The sequence below is a fragment of the Brassica oleracea genome, chromosome C5 (genome assembly GCF_000695525.1).
Source record: "Brassica oleracea var. oleracea cultivar TO1000 chromosome C5, BOL, whole genome shotgun sequence".
In the NCBI taxonomy this organism is placed as follows: Eukaryota; Viridiplantae; Streptophyta; class Magnoliopsida; order Brassicales; family Brassicaceae; genus Brassica; species Brassica oleracea.
The window spans coordinates 26,613,161-26,638,545 of NC_027752.1; the positions used below are offsets into that span (position 1 = coordinate 26,613,161).

At 35.0% G+C, this 25,385-nt stretch overlaps 3 protein-coding genes, 1 long non-coding RNA gene and 1 pseudogene across 4 annotated transcripts; 2 read left to right on the top strand and 3 right to left on the bottom strand.

The window, feature by feature from the left end:
• Positions 1–5,461: 5,461 nt before the first annotated feature.
• Positions 5,462–7,724, top strand: LOC106344882 (pentatricopeptide repeat-containing protein At2g22410, mitochondrial). The gene has a single exon (XM_013784179.1). The coding sequence runs from the start codon at positions 5,462–5,464 to the stop codon at positions 7,544–7,546; it is 2,085 nt and encodes a 694-aa protein (XP_013639633.1). The 3' UTR covers positions 7,547–7,724.
• A 4,096-nt stretch (positions 7,725–11,820) lies between these two features.
• LOC106293689 lies at positions 11,821–12,610 on the top strand. The gene is made up of 2 exons (XR_001260595.1): positions 11,821–12,277; positions 12,536–12,610. It is a non-coding gene; the product is annotated as an uncharacterized LOC106293689 (long non-coding RNA).
• Positions 12,611–14,071: 1,461 nt separating this feature from the next.
• LOC106295839 (1-acyl-sn-glycerol-3-phosphate acyltransferase 3) lies at positions 14,072–16,239 on the bottom strand. Its single transcript, XM_013731833.1, has 11 exons — positions 16,002–16,239; positions 15,784–15,906; positions 15,677–15,716; positions 15,518–15,591; positions 15,372–15,431; positions 15,229–15,306; positions 14,990–15,148; positions 14,799–14,924; positions 14,612–14,704; positions 14,452–14,538; positions 14,072–14,370 (listed from the first exon to the last, which is right to left on the bottom strand). The coding sequence occupies exons 1-11, from the start codon at positions 16,080–16,082 to the stop codon at positions 14,161–14,163; spliced, it is 1,131 nt and encodes a 376-aa protein (XP_013587287.1). The 5' UTR covers positions 16,083–16,239; the 3' UTR covers positions 14,072–14,160.
• Positions 16,240–16,337: 98 nt separating this feature from the next.
• LOC106295840 lies at positions 16,338–19,390 on the bottom strand (annotated as a pseudogene).
• Positions 19,391–23,382: 3,992 nt separating this feature from the next.
• Positions 23,383–23,873, bottom strand: LOC106344883 (uncharacterized protein At4g04775-like). Its single transcript, XM_013784180.1, has 2 exons — positions 23,709–23,873; positions 23,383–23,604 (listed from the first exon to the last, which is right to left on the bottom strand). Exons 1-2 carry the CDS (start codon positions 23,871–23,873, stop codon positions 23,383–23,385), a joined length of 387 nt encoding a protein of 128 aa, XP_013639634.1.
• Positions 23,874–25,385: the final 1,512 nt, after the last annotated feature.

Sequence of the window (25,385 nt, forward strand, 5' to 3'; positions counted from 1 at the left end):
AGGTTGGTTATAATACACTCAAAATTCTCGTTTAAATCTAAATATGTTAGATAGTATAAAATCGTATTTGTTGAGTGTCAATCACGTGAATTTAGGATATCTTATATAAAGTTTGGTTTAAGGATGCAATTATGTTTTGATTTTGAATAATTATACAGATGTGAATAAGATGATATAGAAAATAATTATATATTGAATTAAGGATTTTGTTATATGGTTAGGTTTTGAATAATCATACAAATGTGAATAAGATGATATAGAAAATAATGTATTCGCACATTCAACATAGCGTTTGGACTCATGTGCCTTCCAGAACAAATGATTTTATAAATGAAACAGGATAATAATGCATCTCTGTAAAGAAGTTGATGCTCTGATGAGGATGATTACATATATGAAATTCAATTGATTTCGGTTGATCAAATTTCTACATGTAAAGGTAGGCCATTAATGATGATGGTTCTATAGCTATTTCCTCAGCAAACATCTAAACTTCGAGACATCCAAATCAGTATGTATTCATTATCTGAATTTTATCATAGTTTGAATATCTGACCTCAGAATGTAGAGATCATTTCGATAATATGACATCTCAGTTTCATATATGATAGTAAATTTGATATCAAATGTTAACAAAAAATGATTCACGTCGAGATATAGCAAAGAACCGTTTATATCAAATGTATGTATAATCACGATATGGGTTTATTTAAAGGGAAAATTTGGAAAAATACTCTAATAAGAGATTTTATTTTGAAAACTACACTGCTTTTTAATTCTTTTGAAAACTACATCTATTTCTAAACTAAAAGACTAAATTACCTTTGACCAAAAAAAAGACAAGATTACCTAACTAACAAATTACGTTTATTACGTTCACTTGTGATAGATCGGAATATTTCGTGATCGTAATGTACAAATATAATACATAAGACTGGTATAGGTATTTAGATTCGTCTCATATATAAGTTAGAGATCTATTACAAGTAAGAATAAACACATCAAACTTTAGCAATCTTAATAAAGAGAGTCTACGCCCAAAGTGAGAGAAAAGCGGATATCAGAAGCTAAGCTTCCTACCAACAAGGTAAACATCAACAGCGTTAAGCTTATTTTTCTACTATATATGTGGTATAGTAGTACGTGAAGTGCTTGTTATCGGTTGTGAGCAGCACTGACTGGGGAATAATGTGTATTCACATCCTCAGAAACAAATGAATTCCCACCTTAGATGGTCATCTCACATGTCTCCAAAATTAGGATTGAAAGGTTTATAAATCTTTCTAAGTAAACATATATATCCCATGATGTTGGACAAAAAGATAACATTCAATCGCATGAAAATTAAAAATCTCAAAAGTTCATCAGTCGGAAGTCAATTTACGCGGAGTCCTTAGAATCAGCTAGTTTCTTTTCTCGTCATTCCCTTCTGCATCTTTTGTTTTTTTGTCAAACAAAGAATTAATACTACGTAGAGATCCTTTTCTGCATTTGTGTTGCCACCTCCTGGATTTATAACATGAATCTTTCATAACTAAGCAATCCGAAAAATGTACAATACAACCATTGGCAAATCTTACATAGTTTCTTATGAATTAAACACCTAATCAAAATAATTTTCAGAACCACAACACACAATTCGATTAGGAAATTAAAGTGTGACCTTAACCTACATACATAATTTAAAGTAACAAACAAATGTAATTTTAATTTAAATCAGGGCAAAAATGTCTTATCATATATAAAATAGTGTAGTTTTCAAAAAACAATATAAACAGTGCATTTTTCAAATTTTAAATCCTAAATAAAGTATTTTCCTAATTATCCCTTATTTAAATGTTAAATGATATTATTTTATTATTATAATAGGGGTTAGTTATCACATTTAGTTATATGTAACAGGTTGGACTAAAAATGAATAGGTGCAATAATTTTTTAAGTAAATTTTTAGGATGATTTTCTTCTATACTATTATTTGCAAAGTCTTTTTTCACATTCGAACTAATGTTAGAGCGGTTACAATCGTTGTTTCCTTAATGGATAATTATTTTATAATTTAAAAGAAATTCTATATATTATCAAACTTATTTAATAGTATATATGTTTTAGTCAAATCAAAAGCTGCTACTTGAATCATCCAAAATATTCATCTACAACTTTTTAATCAAATTAAAACATATATAAGATCTACAAGTTTCCCAACAACTTTGAGAATATATAAGATGCTTGATCTGCATGCAGAGTGGAGCCTGAAATAGTTTCTCGAAACATTGTAATGGATCCCACTTTGTGAGGTTCCTTTTCTAAAAGAATCATTTATATATATATATATATACATGTATATTAATAATAATATATAAAATGTTCAATATAAAATAGAATAAAATAAATTTAGTTTATAAGATAATAATAAAAATTAAATATTTTATGTTATTTTAAAATAATGAGAATAAATTTAATAATAAACAAAAATAAATGCATATTTATTTGTTAAAAATCATAATTTTAATTTTCTTTCAAATTAATAAACTATACATTTTTAAAAAAAAATCGTCTTAAACTTTTTAAAAATAAATTAAATAAATAGTTTATTTTATTTGAATTGGGCCTTTAAATTTCCAGGACTAGTTTTGTCTTCATGCCTTATCAATAGTATATTTAAAGATAAAAAAAAAGTATGTGGAAAAGTTTTTTATAATAATTTTAAAATTTTGACAGAAATTATGATAACATTTTATAGCGAAATTAAGAAAAAACACCTAAAACACACACACACAGACGAAGGCAGTAAAATGTTACTTATAAATGGTTTGATAGTGAAATAGGTTCAAACAGAACAATTACCACGGTCGACCAAGATACATTGGTAATTTCAAATTCCTGAAACCATGGCTCCTAAAATTTCCGAAAGCGCCTCACCGCCCCCCATACTTTCCCAAAGAATGCAAGCAACGTAATTTTCCCACTATGTTCCTATATTATAACTTTCACAAACCACTATCTACCAGAACTTATTATTTATTTCTCTGAAACAGTCCAATACTTTCTCTCTTATGTTCCTCTGTTATCCCATATACGTTGCGTAACTTCACTATGTTGCTAAATCTTTTCTTTTTTTGATTAAAAAGTCTACAAAAGACCATGTAGAGATTGTGTTATTACTTAGGCTAACTCCCACTAGTATCAGTTTAGTCAGAAACTGGTGATCAGTACAAATGGAGATTTGGAAACTCACCTCATGCGAGCTTCTTCTCGGATTCTGGTACGTGGGACTTTCTGCATAATAAACTATTGGAGGAGCTATATGGCATAAAGTGGTATGGTTCACAACCAAAGCACTCATTCCTAACCTGGATTGCGGTCAGAAATCGTTTACCAACACATGACAGGCTGTAAACATGAGGATTGACAGTCTCTCACCAGACTATTTTAAACGAAATTAAAATAGATATATAATATGAATGTATATTAAATGAGATTTCATATTCATATGATTTTATGATCATTTTTATCTTGCTATAACAGAAAAAGTTAAACCATTGATCACAATTTTTTTTAATATGAGACTCTTAACATTTATAATAATTTATAGTTGTTTTACAAAATTTAAAATATAGCTTATAAGAAAAAATCAAAATTTTTATTATATGGTTAATATGACTGTTTAATTTCTTTTAATAATATAAAATTAAAAAAAGAGGGAGGATTCCAAATTTGTTATCAAATCTTTATTATTCATAATCATTAATCATATATATAATCATATTAGGTAATTCCGTAGCCTTTTTTTAGAAAAAAAATGGAAAATATTATTTTGTATACTACTGATCAATTTGATAATTAGTTTAATAAAAGTATAATATATGTTTTTAGATGGACCAACCTATTTTTCTAAGGATTCTAAGAATCATCCTAATGATAACACGTGGCTACCAAAAAATATTGCAATGCTTCTCAATTAATATATACAGAATTTCCTTCAAAAAACATACTCGCTTTTTGAACCTTACCAATGGCTCTTGAAAACATTAATTTTTTCAAAGATGTCAAACCATTCAAAATCACATGGCGAATCCAAATGAAAGCATTCATGGATTCAATACACAACCGAGGTGAAACTCTAGAGTTTATTATAGAAGATATAACGATAAATTTCGTTTGTTCTGTCGTATGTTTGTAATATGATTGATTATATTTCTTAGAACACTAGATTGTGTATAATGTTGATTATTGTTCGTACTGAGAATTTTTTTTTTTTTTTTTTTGACAGCAAACATTTACAGACTTATATTGACTCTGTAAACCAGATCGGTAACTCCGCATCCATGTGAACGACGAAGGACGTTTGTTTCTGTCAAAATGTCATTATATTACTCAAGCCTGAGGTGGTATGGATAATAAAACCGGAATAAACAATTAACAAAATAAAAAAGTCATATGAAAAGATCAAATGATTCAAGTTAAGAAATCTTGTAGTTCCATTATGTCTCTGAGGAGTATAGCAGATCCTGAAATCTTTTCTTCACTTCTTGTATCTTCCCCAACTCTATAGAAAATTTTTTCCATGGATGAGGTTCTACTAGCATTGTTATTAAGCGTTTGCAGTCCGTCTCAAATTTCTGTCATGTCGAATGATGCAACATACTTTCCATTGCTCAGCGTAGCGTTTTTTTCGACTTTAATTTCTTATCCCCCTAAGCTGTGTCTGACACGCGTTATCTAGCCACATCCATCCACATCTACTAAAAGTTGATACAAAGGTTCAAGAACCATCTACCAAACATATATTTCTCTAAGCATATGGCTTGAGATGTTCCTACTGTGTTTGGAGCAAATCAATAATAGGATCATGTGCATATAATTAAAATTCATGCATCATGCAAAAAACATGTGACTAGCTCGTGTAAAAAGAAAATTTTCTAGTCTGTAAATAGAGATCAACTAACCATGTTTACAAGCTTGGTTTTATTGGAAATACTAATAAAAATAGTTTTGAAATAAATCCATATCTTACAATACAAGTTGAAGTAACCAAATATTTAATATAATAAATTAAATGAATCAATATACTTTTGATTCCAAAAATAAAAGAAAAGAAAGAATGAGATTCCCTTTTTTTTAGTCATCAACTTATACATACTCATACTTACTCTGTGAATTAAACCGGGAGATCTGCGTACATGTGAACGACGAAAGACGGTTACTTCTTGGCATTGCGTGCTAGTTATCCGCCTTTGAATTTTGCGTATTTGGTACATAAATGATCTCTGATCTGAGAAAACTAAGAATAGTATTCTCTAAAATAGATTAATATGCTTTTTTGGTCAAGAGATTAATATGCTTTTGTATTAACATTTGCAACTTGTAATAAAACTACCCAAAAGGAAATCATATATCTAATAAAGCCCTAGCTCATTGGGCCTAAAGCCCAATTATATGTTCTCTCTGAGGAGAGAAGAAGATGATACTCTCTCCTGACGACTTCGCCGACGACATTCAAATGAACATTTCGAACGTGAGCAAATCCAAGCTTCTTCTCCCTCTGATACCCAAACTAAACCGCGCCTTGTACTCTCACTCTCATCGTCGAACTCGTTCCCTTCCTCATCACAAAGACAAACCCATCAACCATAACCCCACACACGGTCTCGTTCCCCACAACCGTTTTCTCTCATTACTCCAAAAATGCGAATCCTTGCCCCACTTGAAGCAGATTCAAGCTCAGATGACAATCACCGCCTTGATTCTGGACCCGTTCGAGTCAAGCCAACTAATCAACTTCTGCACCTTATCCAAATCTCGCAACCTCGATTACTGCGTGAAGCTTCTGAGAGGAGTCGACAACCCTAACGCATTCTCATGGAACGTAACGATCAAAGGATTCTCCGGGAGCCCGAACCCTAAAGACGCGATTTTGATGTACAAGGAGATGCTTAGAGACGGTGGCGAGTCACGACCCGATCATTTCACGTACCCTGTTTTGTTCAAGGTTTGCGCTGACCTCGAGTTAAGTAGATTAGGTCTTATGATTCTTGGGCATGTTTTCAAGTTGGGATTGGAGTTGGTCTCTCATGTGCATAACGCTTCAATTCATATGTTTGCTTGTTTCGGTGAGATGGAGAATGCGCGGAAGGCGTTCGATGAAAGTCCCGTGAGAGATTTGGTTTCTTGGAACTCGTTGATTAATGGGTATAAGAAGATGGGTCAGGCTGAGAAGGCGATAGAGGTTTATAAGATGATGGAGTCTGAAGGAATTGACGCTGATTATGTGACGATGATCGCGTTAGTTTCATCGTGTGCTATGCTGGGAAGTTTGAAGCTTGGGAGAGAGTTTTATGGATACATAATAGATAATGGAGTTAGAATGACTGTTCCTCTTGCTAATACTCTTATTGATATGTTCTCAAAATGCGGAGATGTTCACGAGGCAAGGATGATATTTGATAGAATGGAGAAGAGAACGATTGTGTCCTGGACTACGATGATTTCAGGGTATGCTAGAAGTGGTTTGCTTGATGTTGCTAGGAAGCTTTTCGATAAGATGGACGAGAAAGATGTTGTGTTGTGGAATGCTATGATCGGTGGATCAGTCCATGCCAAGCGTGCTCAAGATGCTTTGGCCTTGTTCCAAGAGATGCAGACTAGCAGCACAAAGCCTGATGAAATCACCATGATTCATTGTCTCTCTGCGTGTTCTCAGCTTGGTGCTCTTGATGTAGGGGTTTGGATCCATCGATACATCGAGAAACATAATCTCAGTCTCAATGTTGCGCTAGGGACTTCGTTGATCGACATGTATGCCAAATGTGGTAACATCTCAGAAGCTCGCAGTGTTTTCCATGGGATGAAAACAAGAAACTCACTTACGTACACATCTATTATCGGTGGCTTGGCTCTTCACGGAGATGCATCCACTGCTATATCATACTTTAATGAAATGATTTATGCAGGGATAGCCCCAGATGAGATAACTTTCATAGGTTTATTATCAGCTTGTTGCCACGCAGGAATGATCCAAGCCGGCCGGGATTATTTCTCTCAGATGAAGTCCAGGTTCAACTTAAATCCTCAATTGAAACACTACTCTGTTATGGTAGACCTTCTAGGAAAAGCTGGGCTACTAGAAGAAGCAGAGAAGCTCATGGAAACTATGCCAATGGAGGCAGATGCTGCGGTTTGGGGAGCTTTATTTTTTGGTTGCAAGATGCATCGTGATGTTGTAATGGGAGAGAAAGCGGCTAAGAAGCTTTTAGAACTTGATCCTGGTGATAGTGGAATCTATGTGTTGTTGGATAAAATGTATGGGGAGGCTAATATGTGGGAAGATGCAAAGAAAGCGAGGAGGATGATGAATGAGAGAGGCGTAGAGAAGAAGACTCCAGGTTACAGTTCTATTAAGGTTAATGGAGTTTACTTTGAGTTCATCGTTAGTGATAAATCGAGACCAGAGTCTGAGAAGATATATGATTGTTTAAATTGTCTTGGAAGACATATGGGGAGCTCGGTGAGTGTACGCTCGGAAGTTCCGGAAATGAGATTGCTTTGAATGTAACAGCTAACATCTTCTGTTGTGTCTTCATGTGTGATCAAATGTGTGCTAAATACATAATACACATGTGGGTTTATTCATTGTTCCAAGAAAAAGAGGCGACGTGAAGTCTGTTTGAAGGAGAGACTTCTAATAGAGTTTTTTTTTGGGAGGCCCTTTCATTGGGAGGATTGAATCAGAAATCGCATTGGTAAAGTTGCAATCACCAATAAAAAGACAAAGAAACAGGTGATCTTCACCATGAAGAGCCATTGAAATGTTGAGGGTATATAACATATTGATATGTAACCTAATCAAGTTACAGATATATTAATATGTTATCTACAAATTTTTATTTACGGTTAAAAATAAGATTAGAGAATGACTTGCTCACTTTAAGTTGCAAGTGCTAACATATGTTATAGGCATTTATTTTTCTACCGAAACATATTTTGGTATGAAAACATATCCTCATAGCCGCTCTTCAGTCTTAAACCACCTGAATCTTTTCTAGATAGCCTCCCGGAAGCACCTATAGCTGCCATCAGATAAATCATGTATTGCTCAAGAGGATGGAAACGCCCTGCCAACCTCTCCGAGACCGGACCTGATTATTCCTGCCCGATGGGTCTACGTCCATATGCCCATGAGTGCAGGATTCTTCGAAAAACGCGGGCTGATTCAGACATGAGAATTTTTGGTTGGAGAAATAAGTATTTTATAAATCCTACTAAATTTATGTTCATTTTTTTAGGCAATTCTCTCGAATAATTTTTTTAAGTTTTTGTCACAAAAATAACATTTAAAGAAAAAAATGACAAAATAGTTTTTTTTATTTTGAAAATTTTAATATTTATTTTTTAAAATTTAAAGCCATATCCTCAAAACTCCACCGCTTAACTCTAAACCCTGAGTCTAGATTAGTTAACCTTAGGGTATAAATGTATTTTTATCCTTTAATAAAATTTCATTGAAAACTATTTTTGTGAAAATAAACTAAAAATGGCTATCCTAATAAATTTCTCTTTTTTTTTTATCAAAACAACATATTTGGATGAAAATATTCAGATGTTCGTTTGGAAACAATTGCATCAACTTTTAGACGTTTGATCTGGATGCAAAATCAATAATTTCTAGATATTTAAGATAAAAAAATAGAGTTTGGATGTAACATTTGCATTTCAAAATCCAAAAGATCTAAAATTCTTCAATACAAATATAAAAGTTAATTAAATAAGTTACTGTAATTATGAAATAATATTTTTTAATTGGAAAATCATGTTTTCCGTTTAAACTGTAAGAATGAGTTTTTCCACCAAAACCGCAAAATCATATTTTCTGTCAAAACTGTAAAATTGTATTTTTCCACCATAAATGTAAAATCATGTTTTCTACCAAAACCATAAATTCGTATTTTCCCTCTGAAATTGTTAACTTATGTTTTCCACCAAAACCGTAAAATCGTATTTTCCCTCCAAAATATTTTCGTAATGTTTTGTTTTTCAAGATATATGAATGTGAAATCAAACGCACAAACAATGAAAGCTAACAACGCTTCAATATTTGTTTCGACTTTTTATTTGTTATATCTAAATACGGTTTAAATTGGTTAAGTTCTCTGCCACAACTGTTACGCCCTTGACAAATTGGTTTCCCGAATGGAATTACATGGACAAATGATAGAAATAGAGTATTGATATATCTTGTTTTTAAGGGGGTTTAAACATTGTTTTAAATTATAATTTGAGTCTTTTATCGAGTTTTTGAGTTGATTTCGGTGGTTTTAGTGTTTTAGAAATATTTCAGGTATAACTTTGGAATATAGGCAGAAAAGAATGAGAATAGAGCTAAAAATACAAGAAACCATTGTTGGTGTCGAGAGCCAATCAACTGGCCAGTACAATCAGTCATATACACCACTTCACATACCTGGTTGAAGGTTTGCATATTTCCAACCTGACAGAGCAACCTGTCCAGACAGCATTTTCCAGACCTGATTGAAGGTTCGTAGGGTTTCAACCAGTCAGAGAAACCAATCCAAATCACTTTCATGCGACCGGTTGAAAAAACAATTAACGGTCCAATTCAGTTTTTTTAGCAATAATGACCTAAGGCATAAAAAACCCTATTTTTAGTCATTTTGGAGACTACTATTTATGTTATGTTTCTAAGTAGCATGTTTAGACAACCTAAGAGTTTTGGAGAGACGATTCCTACTATGTTTATAGAGAAGCTTTCTGAACCTCTTTTTATTGATTTCTATTGCTACTTTAGTGATTTCATGCGCTTCAATCTTTATGTTTAAGTAAATGTCTAGTTAGATTTAGGGTTTAAGAGAATTCATGGATTGATGATTATGATTTGTTAGAATGGGGAATTATCTATTGGTTTCTTCATCTAAGTTGTTCTTAACGCTCAATTGAATTGATCACCTAGTTCATGATATTAAGATGTTTAACACATCAAAATTGTTCGATTAAATGTTTGAATGAACCTAGAATGAGCGAAATATTCTTAGCATGTGGAAGTTGATGTTAGGGAGTTTCATGAACCTATCAAACTTGTTCTTATTGTATGTTTAGATTCTGAAATTCAACAGAAGTTAGTCTTTAGGATTCTAATACATAAGGTTTAGTACTAGAAGTAAGCTAGTCTAATTAAGATATTTGATTTCTAGAACGTTTCTTAATTCATTCCTTATTGAGAATCATCTGTCAATTTGTGCTTCTTGTGAATTGCCTGAAAACCTAGCAATTTTAATCCAGTTGTTACGTAGTCTTTACATTCTCTCTACAATTAGATAACACAACAAAACCCTTTTTGGTTCTAGCTTAACTCTACCCTCGAAAAGTTATAATATAACTTTTGTTTTGGTGGATTGTATCTTTAAGTATTACAGCTTACTATTGTGTACTTGCAGTATTTAGTTAGTGGTTAAAACTATACTACAATATTTTCATTGATTGTAGCTAATTATGATTCCATTACCAAACGGAAACCGCTCTTCTTCTATCTCTAGTCAATTTCCTTGATTGCAACTAAGTTGATTTCATTGATTGTAGCTAATTATGATTCCATTACGAAACGAAAAACGCTCCACGTCGTCTTCTATTTCATTAACTGTAACTTAGTTGGAAACCGTAGTCTCTCTTCTATCTATGGAGGCCACCGCCTCCTACCCCCGGTCGCTGGGAACCAGCCGTTTCTTTTTCTCCATTCTTCTCTTGTCTTTTGCTCCTCTATGTTATCCTCTCGTATTATTTGTATGTATTTTGTGGTCATGGTGAGTTGAGTTTAATTCTGCTTGGGTCAGATTTGGTAGCTGACGAGCAGATCCGGTGATTTTCGACGAGTTGAGTTTGTCTACTCGGGTTTTTATATGGATTATGATCCGAGTTTTTTAGTTGTTGGTTCCTGGTGGAGCGACGGTCGTAAGTTCCGGATCCTTGTGGAGCGACGGTTTTTATGTTTTGTTTATTTGCTTAACCTCCTCGACGGTTCGGTAGCAGGTTGTTCCCCCCCCCTACCCTTTTGTTTAATAAGTTAATGGTCACTGTTAGGCTATCATAGGTTAGGATTGGTGAAAATTTATCTTATAGAGACAGATCCCCAAAATCTAAGTTCTTCTCAAGCCGCTACTATAGATAAAAGAAGAGCCAGCTTCAAGGATCCGAGCTTATGTTTTAACAATTTGGCCCTAATTTTGAATCTTCCATATTGATGGTAAATATGCGACGTAAGTGTGTCATCTTTATGGCCTCCTTCTTTCATGCTCATGATGCTATCTTGTATCCATTGCATTATTCTCACTTTCAAAATAGTGTGAAAGCGATAAGAAGAGATCACAGTCCTCTTTAGTTCGTCATGTTCTCCTTGACTGCAACAACTACTCAATGATGCTCAGTAATGCTTACGCCTTGAAAATTAGTATAAAAACTAGTTTGTTGGATGGTAGTATCTCAATCTGTGACGGGTTCTATTTATATATTCTTTTGAGCTCTTTATGTTTATCTACCGGTGATTTTTTTTTAAATTGATTTAGTTTTTTTTTTGATTTGTTGTTTAAACTTTGTCTTTTTAAGGTATGAAACTAAATAGTATTAAAAAAGAGCAAAACAGCTCCTTCCTAATTACAGCAAGTACATGCAAAGATTTTAGAGTAATTGCACTGTACACACCAGGATTATCTACTAATTAGCAATATACCTATCTGCTATATTAGTTATTATTTTCGAAACTTTCGTGACATTTCTGCCCTTATTACTAAGTCGTACACCAGCTCTGTAATAGCTATACGAAAGTAATATTCCTTTTCTTTTAGTTTTCTTTTTTTCTGATGACCCAATCTATCATTCACGAAAGAAATCCAAGCTGCTTTCTTATCTTCTGTTCTTTTTCACCTTTTCTGTCCAGGAAATCCTCTTACTAGGTTAAGCCGCTGGCTTTTCACCTCAGAGTCAGACCGGGCTCCCACAGCCATGCCGCAGTCTGATTTGTTCATCTGTCGTTTTGTTTTTAGTTTCTATCTAGGTTTTATGATTTCTCTAGCTTTTAGTTATGATTTCTTCTAAAGGCAGATCTAGTTTCTAAATCTCAGATCTAGAGAAGGAGGTTAAGCAACAGCGTTAGTGCTTTGGGCTTTAGAGTGGTTGTGTCTTGGCAGCAGTGCGCCGTTGGGGTTCTCGCCTTGCTGGGGTCTAGCCGTCAGATCCGTGGGTTGCTTTCGTTTCTCACTGGTTCCAATCAAAGGTACTCCTTTGTGTTTATGGGTGATACTTTAGGCTCTATGATTTGGTGGTGGTCATTGTTATTGCCATGTTGGTGATCTTACCTTGGTTGAAGGATTTGCTCTTGCAAGTTTTTCCATTTTATTGATTACATGTTAGCAATATATTTACCAACTTACATGCTAGTTATATAGTTAGCTTATACATAAAAAAATTACATGTTATTATGTTTTCTTTATAATGCTAATTATTTTGATATTTTATTTCTCTCTTTATTCAGGGTCATGTAAATTTGACGGGCTGCACTACACAATAAATATGAATGTTAGCAGGGGCCATACTATGACATACTCAGGAAAATATATAAGTTGGCTGGTATTTAATTACATGTCTATCGGCTAATTTAAACAATTGATAGCTAAGCTGTTTTATAAAGAGATAAGTGTATAAGTTAGTAGGTTATATTCTAACTTATCTGAGCACATTAAATGTTAGTTAGTATTTAATTCATCTTTACCAGCTATTTGAAGTTTTGAACGAATGAAGTTAATGATATTTTATAAAGAGATATATCATTCAGAGTAAAGTTATGTATGATTGTACTAGTGAACAATTAGCTTAAATAATTATTGTCCAGCCAACATTAATATTCATAGTTCGCACATATAAACATCAATGTTGATCGAATACAACGAAGGAAATAAAATGTTGCATATAATTGGTTTAAATGCTAATATGAGATATAATAATTAATGAGATTAGTCAAATGAGATGGTTGAATAATTTGTCGTCTTGTTTATCCAAGGAAATCTTAACATATTTAGTAGCAAAAATATCAATTGTTATACGGCTAACAATTTTTTTGTTTACTAAAACATGGCTAACAATTTTAATAGCCAGAAAAACAATTTCGTTCTTTGAGAATCAGCAGCATTTGATCCTCCAAAGAGATAACCAAGAGAAGGTCATACACGAGGAGCAACATGAACCTTAGTAGATGGCCTCTCCTGTTCTAATCATCTTCCACTCAGTCAACAATAATGATACACATTTTTAACGCGCTTTCAGAAGTGTTCAAATCAAAAGTTTCAATCTGAAAATATTACAGAAATCACTACTTTACCGTACAATGGCAATCATGATCGTTATTAATCTCCCTTAAGTTTGGTGGGTGGTAGCAGTGGTGGTTGTATGTGGTCCGCATTGTTGCTCCGGCAACGGAACAAGACTCGTCCATACCAAAGAGAATCGACAAAGTTTTGATTAACACACCACTGTTCACTCCTTTTGCATTTCCCAACTTTTTTGTCTTCAGGTGAGAGAGATCTGAGCAATCAGATAATTAACAGAAGATTCATATTGGATTGTTGTTGAGTGATTCAAGTAAAGATGGAGCTTTACTTTGAATCTGGAAAAGATTAGAACGAATAAGAAGAATAAGGAGTGAAGAAATTCATCGGGAAGAAAAAAGTGTTTTACGTTTTCTCTAAAAAAAAATCGTTAACAAATTTTTAATAAATCGCTAACTAAGAACCTACGACACCAAACTAGAGCACAGTTTTCGTAAAGGGCTTCAAAGTAATTTTATATTTCCTGACACTACATTAAATCTTAATTTTTTACTGTTTTGGGTATTTTTTTAATTTCATAGTTCTTTATGGATTTTTAACCAATTCACTCGAGATTTTAGTCACATATTTTAAAATGACAATGCTACTGTGAGGAGAAAAGATTTAATGAAAACATATAAAATGGTTGATATTCTATAAAAATAAAAACAATTCATGTAATATATATATTGAATATATATAAGACTAATCATAAACAAATAGTAATTTTGGTTATATTGATACAGATATTAAACATGAGCAAATGAACACACTGGCTTGAACAGAAATTTCTCTCCTATGCAGAAATAAGCTGTTCTTGTAGAGGTCTCTTTGCAGGAGTTGAACGGTGTGACTCAGAAGATTGAATAAGTACTTGCATTGTTATTGTTGCAATCACCAAGATGACCACAAACAAGCACATGATCTCCCAAGAGGCCACCATAGAGAGCCATTGAAGCAGCTTGAAACCACCGTACATAAGAAGACATACCCAAACTATCACCACCTGTTTCCAACAATAACAACATGTTTCATGAGAGAAGTCAATATAATAGCATTTAGCAGTAAGATTGGTCATGTTTCTTACGATCAGTGGTTTGATTGGCCGGTTGATTTGGTGAACATCCAAGTCGCTGAACACATCTTTTGTGAAGTATGTCTCAAGTTGAGCATCCTGATTATTAAAAGTAAGCAAAATGTAGAGACAAATGAAGTTTTATTTTAATTCAAAAAGTTTGTTTGTGAACCTTGGTGATAAATAGATCTTGGCACCATTGAGCAATACCATCATCAGTTTCTGGCAAGTCACTCATCTTGTGACGTCTTAGCTGCAAATTCAACTTCAAGAAAGAAGAAACAAAAAGTTTCTGATAAGTTCTCAAACATTTTGTTTATGTGAATGAAAAGAAAAGACGCATTATTATCTGTTGTAACCTCAGATGATTGTCCACTGAACATCCTAAGCAGAGTTGGTTTAGGCTGATTGTTACGAACGGTTAAGGTACAATCATAAACCGCAGGGACAAATGACCTTATGTGAGACACCGCCGACACAAATCCCTGGTTTTTGCATATCTTATGTAAGTCCAACCTAACAATAACCTGAAGAAGCAAGTGAAACTCACCTTTGTACGAGGAATCAAGACATTTCGAGGAGATGGTAAGCTTCTGATAGAGGCGTATTCTTGAGCAGCTTCAAGCTTCTCTTGAGTGAAACGAGTTCCTTCAACAAAAAGAGCCAACCAGAATGTCATAGGAAAGTCCTCAAACCGTTTAAAACCTGCCTGCAAGAAGTAATAACAACGACATGTTTCAAGAACATCATAAAGCAGAGTCAAATCTAAGCTCACAGAGCAAAACTGACCGTGAGGGTCTTCTCATCTTTATCCCAGCTTCTTTCCAAGAAAATGTAATCCGAAAACCACATTGACCAACCTATGATCTGTTGAAAGACTTGCAGTGATACACAGTACACTAAAAACAAGAAGATTAAGAAAAAAAACTCACTGGAAGGTATTTGGCTTCTTTTTTCATGATGGCTAGAGAGCTTCCAAGACAACCTGCACGCTGTTAAATTTCATCAAATAGTATTCAATCAGAAAAAACAAAAGATTATCCCCCAAATTTAAAGAAATCTTGTTTCAGACAAAGACCTGAGCCATGACCCATCCAATAAGCCAATCAATGTCACTTCTATGGTTAGATAAAACAAGTGCATGTTCTTTCCCTGGTAACGTTATATCAAGAACAAGAATCATTAGTTTCGAATACTTAAAGACTTATGTCACGTAAACTCTTAGTTCATCCCTTACCAAGTAACTGTAGAGTCTCTGCGTCAGCGTATAAATTAACCTGCAGCAACAACACAATATCACATATCAGACTGAACACTAAAAAAGATTCAATAGAAATCACAAACCTTTATACAAGCCCACCAATCAATCAGCCATATAAGCTGCAACCAAAGTAACTCCACAACGTTTTTGTTGATTCTTCTATATAAGCTTTTGGAGAATGGACGAACAATGATGAAGAACAAAAGCTGGAAACAAACAAAAAAACCATTAAAGAAGACAAAATGTTTTAGTCATTTCTCTTCCATGAATAAAGACAAGGTTAAACAAAAATGGGTATGACCTGAATGAGATTGACGATGAGGCCTGAGACCAAGAAGAGGACACCAACAGGGACAAAGACAAGAGCCGCAGGAATCGCCATGTCTGAAACAGAGCAAAGGAAACACAAAGTAACAGAAGAAGATAAAGATTGTTGGAGAAGAACACAATCTTTTTTTTTTCCTTTTTTACTCGGATTCCTTTTGGAGAATTATAGAAATGAAAATTAAAGAACATCATTCATTGTATTTTTTTTGGATGCAAGAGCGTTTTTCAAGCGTTATTTTTAGCCCTTTAAGCGTTTCTCTCTCTCTCTCTCTTAGTTGACAAACACATGGAGACATGTGCGCATGTAATCTTTTAAACAGAAACAAGAATAAAATAGCATAGATTATGTATGCTAATCTTATCATATCGATAGGTATGTTTTTTTCTTAAAATACTATTAGTTATCCCCTGATCAATGTTTCTTGACCTCTAGCAACATATGCTTCTTGAGTCTTTCCAACTCTTCAAGTAGCTTCTTCAGACCACTACTACTACTACACCATTTGCTTCTGCACTGGTTTCTCCTGGCTCAGCCTCAGCAGATAGTTGTAACTGGCATCGTCTTGATTTTAACAGGTTTCCCAAGTTTGGTTTTGTCTTCCATAGCTGCGAGTTCAAGGGCTTTTGCACAGACAGGGAAACACTGACCGTCCCATGACTCCAAGATCACGCCTGAGCCAATGCAAGTGGTTCCTTCATAGAAGGCTGCAAACTGTCCAGCAGCTAGACCTTGGTCGTCTTCATCTAGATGCACAACCGCAACATCTCCTTCCATTTCAAAGCTGCAGCTGTAGAAGCCAGGCCCATGCCGGACCTATATAAACTCAACTTATTCAGTGCCAAGTAGCCATCGTCTGTAGAAAGCAATCGAACCATACCTTGCAACGGAGCTGGTTAACATTGCCTGGAGGTTTCCCGCTAAGCCATCTTAAAGAGCCAACACGGAAAACCCGCCTTCTCTTGTCGATTGAGTAGTAGTTTCTTGAGACAAACACAACATTGTTCTTGGTGTCCTTCTCAACAACATACCAGGGTCCACCGGGTAAACGCAAGCCTTGGCATTGTCCAATTGTGTAAAACCAAAACCCCCGATGGTTACCGAGAAAATCTCCAGTTTCAGCTTCCAGTATAATCCCTTTCATCTCTCCTATGTGTCTTCCGACAAAATCACTGAACTTTATCTATTACAGCAAACCATACTCATCATATGTTACAGAGTTATACTAAGCGTCTACTATCATAAACTAGATGAACAAACTAGAAAGTGGTACCTTCCCAAGGAAACATATTCCTTGTGAATCCTTTCTGTCTTTGTTTGGCAAATCAAATTCTGTGGCAAGTTTGCGAACTTCTTCCTGGACATCAGAAAACAAACAAAATGCTCTCTTTTTTTTTTCATTTTATGTTTCGTAATGAAACAGAGGCAAGTGTACTAAAACCTCTCACAATTTTGCAAACATAGAACTACCTTCTTGACGCAGCCAAGTGGGAATAGCAGTCGCTTAAGCTGAGTTTGACATAGATGTGAGAGGAAGTAGGTTTGATCTTTCACCTGAAAAAAGCAGAAAAATAATAATAATGAGATTAAACAAAGCAATGTACCTTAAGAAGCATAAGTAGTAAGCCTGCAACACTAGGTTACAATGCAAATATCAAAACCAAAAAGGGACATTCTCTCTAGCACAGCAAAAAACAACACATGCTTTGGTACCATGCTGTGTTTAAAATGGCGATCGCCTTTTGCACCAAGGCGCAAGGCGCACTGTGGCGATGGCTCCACCGCCATGGAACCCTGAGGCGAGCCTAGTTTCCCCAAGGCGCTCGCCTAGGTGCGCTTTGCCCATAAGGCAGTGGCTTAAAGGCGATGCAAAGGCGCGCCTTGGAGACTGTAAGTTAACCGGCACTAAACCAAGTAGAAACTAAACCCTACTCTAACTAATTAACCAATCTTAAAACCAAACCAAACGTCAAAAATACTCCTCAAAACCCTAACTTCCTCTTTATAAAAGTTAAAACCAAACATTAAAAATACTCACCAAAACATAGATCTAACTGTGTTTTGCTTAAGGTTAGAGTATTATCTACTCTTCTCTAGTCTCATAGGTTCTTCTTCTTATTATAACTTCTTTATGTAACACCAAGTAACACCAATACTCGTGCTTGTTACATAACAAGACAATAAGACATAGTTAACGTTAACTTTCAACTAGTCTTCAAGGCGAGCGCCTCGGTGCGCCTTGGCGCAAGGCGCAAGGCACACACCTCATCGCCATGGAGCGCCATGCGCCATTTTAAACACAGGTACCATGTCTTGTGATAGTTCCAGAACAGATGATGAATCAGTTTGATCAGCAGGAGGATGGACAACTTTAGCATAATGAACTGAAGCAATGTACTCATACTCCATTCCACTGATTGCATCCATGAATGCACCTGAACAATACAAAGTCATTCTATAGCTGATCAATCAAAATACTTGAACTGAAAGAAGCAATCTGTTTTACAAACGAGTAAGCAGAAGAGGTTACCAAACTTAATTCTAGTGTTGCATAGAACATCCGGATTAGGTGTGCGTCCACAACGGTACTCCTCTATAATGTCGGAAACCTGATGAAACCCAATCAGAAACCCAACGCACGCACACTAAAGAGAAGCATTTGAAGAAAGAACTTACAACTCTTTCCCAGTACTCATCTGTTAAATGCACAACCTTCAAAGGTACATCAACCTAGAAAAATTAAATAGCACACCACTAGAAGCAGTAAAACATCTTCCTTTCATTACTAAGTATAAAAAAAGCATTAATCTTTACAGTCATACCTGCTCACAAACATGCTTTGCATATTTCAAATCATCTTCCCAGGGACACTGGTTCCAGAAATTCTCAAAGCCTTCCTACAGAACATAAAAAACAAACATCACACAAACACCCCCCCTGTTGTAGGCAGAGAGAGACATTGATAGAAAGCTGTACAGGAGTGTCCAGCGGCGTGGAGGAGGCGGAGGGCGACGCTGCTATCGACGCCGCCGCTGAGGGGGACGGCCACACGAAGAGGCTTGTTAGGCATGGAGCAGGAGAGGTGATGGTCACCGAGAAACGCATGGCGACTGTAGCTGCGGCGCGGATGAGGAGATTGGGAGTGAAAGTAAGAGGAGGATAAGGGAGAGACGCGTAAGTAGAGCGAGAGAGAAGAAGACGATAGGGGAGGGAGGCGAAACAGCGATGGTAAGGGCTTCACAACCGCTGACAACATCGGTGTTCGATGGATTTTGTCTCATCCCCTCTGTTTGAATCAATTGCTCCAGTACCTTTGTGCCTGATAAAAAAATTCTCGAGTAGTCCTGCCCTAAGAATTAATTAAATAAAATTTTATTACATCCGAAAAATAAGCAAAAGACCACGAAACCAAAAGGACATGCTTGATTATAACTCAACCAAGAGCATTGGTGCGGACCATCCAGACCCGACCCATAAAATTCGGATCTGTTTCTCCATAACTTCAGTAAGAGTTGGTGTAACAGTAAACATTTGTGTTACTGTGTAACAGTAAACATTTGTGTTACTGTGTAACTTAATAAAACTTCAACTAAGTCGCACTTTTCGTAACTGTAAAACTTAGTAAAAGTTCAACTAATTTTGATTGTATCTTTAACATTGAAATTTATTTTTTTGAAACACATTGGCAATATGTTCTTCTATTGTATCTTTTACATTGGCAATATGTTCTTTTATTGAAGTTAAATAAATAACGATAATTTTATAGAGAAAAAGTAGAGACATTAGATTAGGAAATGTATTTTACAGAGATTACATTAGGAAAGGTATTTTACATAAACTTAACAAAAGTAGATAAAAATTGCATGTCATAACTCATAAACAGATAACTAATCTCCAATTGGCCAGTCACGAGCAGTCAAGTGAATTTCATTGCAAAAGACCCAAGCTGCACATTGCCAGAAACACCGATCGCATTTCCAGCGTGTTCTTGATCCATCTATGGAGACTACAAACACTGGTTATATTATTGCGCTGCACCAGCAATCATAGCAGACGTTGGGATCTATTCTTTCCAATAGAGACATAAACATCTCAGGTTTACCGTAACCTCAATGGCCAGAGAGCGCCCAACTAGTGATCATGTGATACATCCGATCAACATATTCAAGAGTAAAATCAGGATAGCTGTGAACCAATCCTCTATGATCAACGCTAAATGCTAAGTTCATCATACCATATACATATTTGGCCAATAAGCATCCTCTCTCACCAGCAAGATGATTTTTTTCCCTTCCTTCATCAAGTAAATGGAGGATGAAGTATTCATACATACCTCGCAAGTAGATGGCCTCTGGATTACCCAGTTGGTAGCACTTAAGCCTGAATATTCTAACATCATTGACCTGATCTAGCCAGTCATTCAAGAAAATGAGATCGGCAGATTTGTAAAAGTAATCTTCTCTGCCAACTGCGTTAACCCGGGGAAAGCAACTCTTGCACAACCAAAGTCCCGGATACTGGTTGTTGCAACCTTGGATAGAATCTTTTGAATTATGGAAGGAGAGAGAGAAGCCAAGTTGAAGTTCGCCATGGAGAGATATTCGTTTAATCAAGTAAATGGAGAGATATTCGTTTTATGAAGTAAATTGAGAGTATTCCCGTTAAATTTATTTGGAGAAGGTGATAATGATCCTCTGGCCCATCTACAAGTAGACGCCTCGAGAAGACACGAGTTCAGAAGACACGACTTGTCACTGCAACAGTCGCATGCCTTGGATTTGATACTTTTGGATTTGAAACTTTGTATAACTTTAATGGATAAAAATATATAACTTTGTATAAGCAAATGAAATAACTGATTTAGAGTTGTCTAAAATCATGAAACTAAGAATTTTTTTAACGATTTAGATAGTCTAAATGTAAGAAACTATGTAAAATTTTATGAAATTTAGATATTATATGGTTATATTTTGCAAGAAATGATAGCAAGAAGCATTATCGGAGATAATAAATGAAAATGCTAATATTTAGTAATTTTAATTTCTGCTATTTAATGATTTATTACCCCAACTACAAGTTGTAACTCTTCCAGTTAAGAGTGATTTGATATACGCTCCAGAAAACACGACTTCTTCTACACGACTTCTCATGGCAACAGTCGCATGCATTGGATTTAAAACTTTGTATAATTTTAATTGTTAAAAAAATATAACTTTTGTATAAGTAAGTGAAATAACTGATTTAGATTGTCTAAATATATGAAACTATGTCAAAGTTTAAGAAATTTAGATATTTTATTGTTATATTTTCCAAGAAATGATAGGAAAAAGCAGTGTCGTAGATAATAAATGAAAATTATAATATTTAGTAACTTTAATTCATGTTATTTAATGATGTATTACCCCAATAAAAATTATAATATTTAGTAATTTAGATCATCCAAGTCTTCCATTTTGACACGAGTTCAGAAGACGCAACTTCTCTCTCACTCCAACAGTCGCCTATGATCATCATTACACTTGCATTGAAACTCCGCAACATTAAACCGTCTACAATCATCATTACATTTTCATTTAAACTCCACAACACTAAACCGTGTACAATCATCATTACATTTGCATTTAGTTACTCCACCGCATTAAGTTAAATCATCTCCTTCACTGCGGAGGGACTGTTAGATCCATCATTAACTCCATGTACATTTAACTGCAAATTCGCAAAGAAAAGATTCATCATCTCTCAACAAAACAATATAACACACTACAATAGGCTTTCTGAAGTTTCTTATAACGAGGAGATCACGTCTTGGCGTTTCAGAGTCAAAATACACATGATCTACCATTTCTATTCCTATGTTACCGGCAGCGGACCACACTGGACTTATATCCTAGCAGATGAAGATGTAAGTGTTAAATCATCATCTCTCAAGTTTCTAATATCATGCAACAATGAAAAATAAAAACTTGATCCTTGAACTTTATCTATGCAGGGAACCAAGATGGAGATGACCATCTGTGGAGGATATGAAGATAGGTTTAGAGGCATAGAGAAGCAAGAGGGAAAACGGGTGGAAATCCTTTGGGTAGATGTTCACCGTGCCTATCCAGGTTTCTAGGCAACAAAATCCCGGTTCACACTAAATGCTACGCTCCATACGCAAGTCCACATCATCGATCCTCTGAACAATCGGCTTTACATGGACTTCAAATTATATGGACTTCAAGAACATCCATGAAATCCCTCACATGAACCACATGGACCGAAACTATCCCATAGGTATGAATGCTAACTACCAAAATTAAAATATATTTCAGATATTTAGATGTAAGTAACAGAAGCGGAAAAACCTGTCTGATAGATACAATGGGAGTGGTCTTCAACATGGAATCCCATTTCGATGACCCTGCAAGGCCAAAGATGGTGTTTTACGTAAGGGACAACATGTAAGTAGAAAGTAACATATGATCAATGCTCCAGAATTTATACATTAGTGTAATTGACACACCTTGTTTTATTCATCATAGTGAGAGTCAGATAAAGTGTGTGGCAACTGACGATCATGCTTATGCCTTCCGGGATGGTCTTGAAAACATGAGAGGTCATGGACAGGTGATTGTGGTCCTTAAGATATGGAGGGTCTGGAGTTTTTTTCAGTAAGTGTAGTTTATATGTTTAGTTTTAAATGTGATTGTTGAGTAAAACGTATACTAAACTCATTTATGCATGCAGGTTATTTTGGTCCTGATGAACTATGGCTTGAGACCGAGGGTGGATTATCTGACTTTAGGTTCAATCCGCTTTTTCCGGAGGTTGAGGAGTTCAGGCAGTCTCTACTACGCAGTGACCCTTATGTTCAGAGACATGGAGCTATAGGGCCTTTGTAAATCTGGTTGTTCTCATTGTTCTCCATCTCCGTACTTGTCTTAAACCTTTTAGTTTGCTGTAAAATTACTAACGTGTGTTGAAACTCCTATGTTAAATGTTGGTGAAACTTTATGTTTTTAACTTTTTCAATTTTCCAACTTTGTTAAAATTAGACAAACTTGTGTTAGTTTCACTTTCTCAAATGTCCAACATCGTAAAAATTTGAGAAAATTTTTCAATAGATCAAACTTCATAATCGTTCAACTTCGCATAACATAGGCGAAACATACGTGAAGCTTAGAAAAAAACAGAAACTTGAAGTTCTTGTTCGTATAAACAGGTCAAATTTTGTGTTAGTTTCACTTTCTCAAATGTCCAACATCGTAAAAATTTGAGAAAATTTTTCAATAGATCAAACTTCATAATCGTTCAACTTCGCATAACTTAGGGGAAACATAAGAAAAACTTAGAAAAAAAAGAAATTTTAACTTCGTCATAGCTTTAGGAATTGCTTGTACATCAAAATTCCTACAACTACAACGACACCGAGACCCAGAATAAGACAACCTCCTTTCATTATTTTGGGACCACTCGTTATTGTTTCTTTGAGTACTTGAACTTCTTCTTCTAGCATTCGAACTTGGTAGTCCAATTGTTGTATCTCATCAGTGAAAGCTTCATCAACCCATTTGAAGATGTGATTGTCATTCCCAAGCTACAACATTATGTTCAAAAAAATTAAACGAACAACTGTTCAAAAAATATAAAGGTACAACTTCAGTTAAAAAGCCTTCAATAACTAAAGCTACACGACCGTACATTCCTTTGTGCCGCATAGCGACACCGATAATACCGGCGATATGGATTGTGATTGGTTTTGGAGATGAGCTCCTTGATGCACTCCCCGCACCAACACTTAATAGGTATTCCCGGAGTTCTTACGTGTATCCCACCACTGGTCGTGGAAGACGATGAATCGGACATTATTTCTTGGGAGAGAAAGAAAGTTGAGAGATAAATGGGGAAGAGAGAGAAAGGGGAAGATGAAAATGAAGAAAACCCGAAAAAAGAGTTTTAATACTTCGCTTAAACGATTTTGGGGTATGCGGGAAAATTACAAATTCAAAAAAACTAGTGGGCGGAAAAATTTATCCTTCGATTTTCATGATAGAAGTTTCACCAAGTTTGCAGTTTTGCATAAAACATCAAAGTTGTACTTTTATTTGTTTTTCCATTTATATTAGTTTTACTCTACTTGAATGACTGATTTCATGGTTATATCAATTATATTATGTTTCCTAGATTCATTTATAATATGATTATGTAAACATAAAATTGATTCGAGGTCATAGTAAATTTTCAAATGTGACAAGGTGAATATTAGCGAAAAACCTATAAGAACACAATGTATTTCATATATGATTACTACTAAATAAAGAGATGGGAAATTTATTAATTCTGATTAAATCATAATTAGCTCTGAACACAATGTTTCTTGTGGAGATGTTCATTTACTTGTACAAACACAAAATACAAATCTCACTCATATCAAGTAAACAAAAAAATTATACCAATAAAGAAAAAAAGTTTCATTTAGTTGTACAAACAAAAAATACAAATTTCACTTTTCAACGTCCCCACACAGTAAAAACATTAAAACTGAAAGTGAAAGGTTTACAACCTACTCCTCTTGTGTTTCTTGTGAGGCTGTTCATTGTGTTCCTTATGTTCCAAATCAGTGCCCACATTCTCTTCTTCTCCATATCCCCTCTCACGCTCACCATAGTTCCTACTACATGAGCTTTCTTTCTCAACTCTTGATAGTTACTCGGCTATTTGAACTATTTCTTGGATGTCCTCTACATGCAAAATACTTCTTCTTTGTTCTTTATCCACCGATGTTAGGTAAACAAACACATCTTCATCATCCAAAATATATGATTGCCTCTTAGATTCCACTACCAATGGAATGTAACCCAAATTCAGTCTCTTCGTAAACAGGTCTATTCCCATCTTCCTGCATATCATCTTCTACAACAACGAATAAGTGATTTCATCTAATGATGATGTCCTAAAGGATATAGCATACACACGAGCATCGGTTGGAATCCATTCATAATCATCTCCACACTTAGAATAATCTCCATCATAATCAAAGTGTATGTTTGTAGAACAAAGACACATCTGCAATACAAAAAAAAGTTAAACCAAATCACTAAGTTATACCTTCTTACACAATTTTGTCAGTAACCAACTTTGCCCAACTTTGCCCAACGTTTCCCAGCTCTAGCTGTTTTCTCCTCTCCAATTCGTTTCAATCGTTATCTCAGAGTTATCAGCATTCTTGATTCCCGATGTTCTATCTTTTCTTATACAGTTGTTGATTATCCAATTCCCTAATAGACAGACTATTCATACTTTCTGGTCCTCGATTAGTCCAGTCCAATTACAACTATGAATCTTGTAAATCGGAATCTCTGTAAATCGATCGTCTAT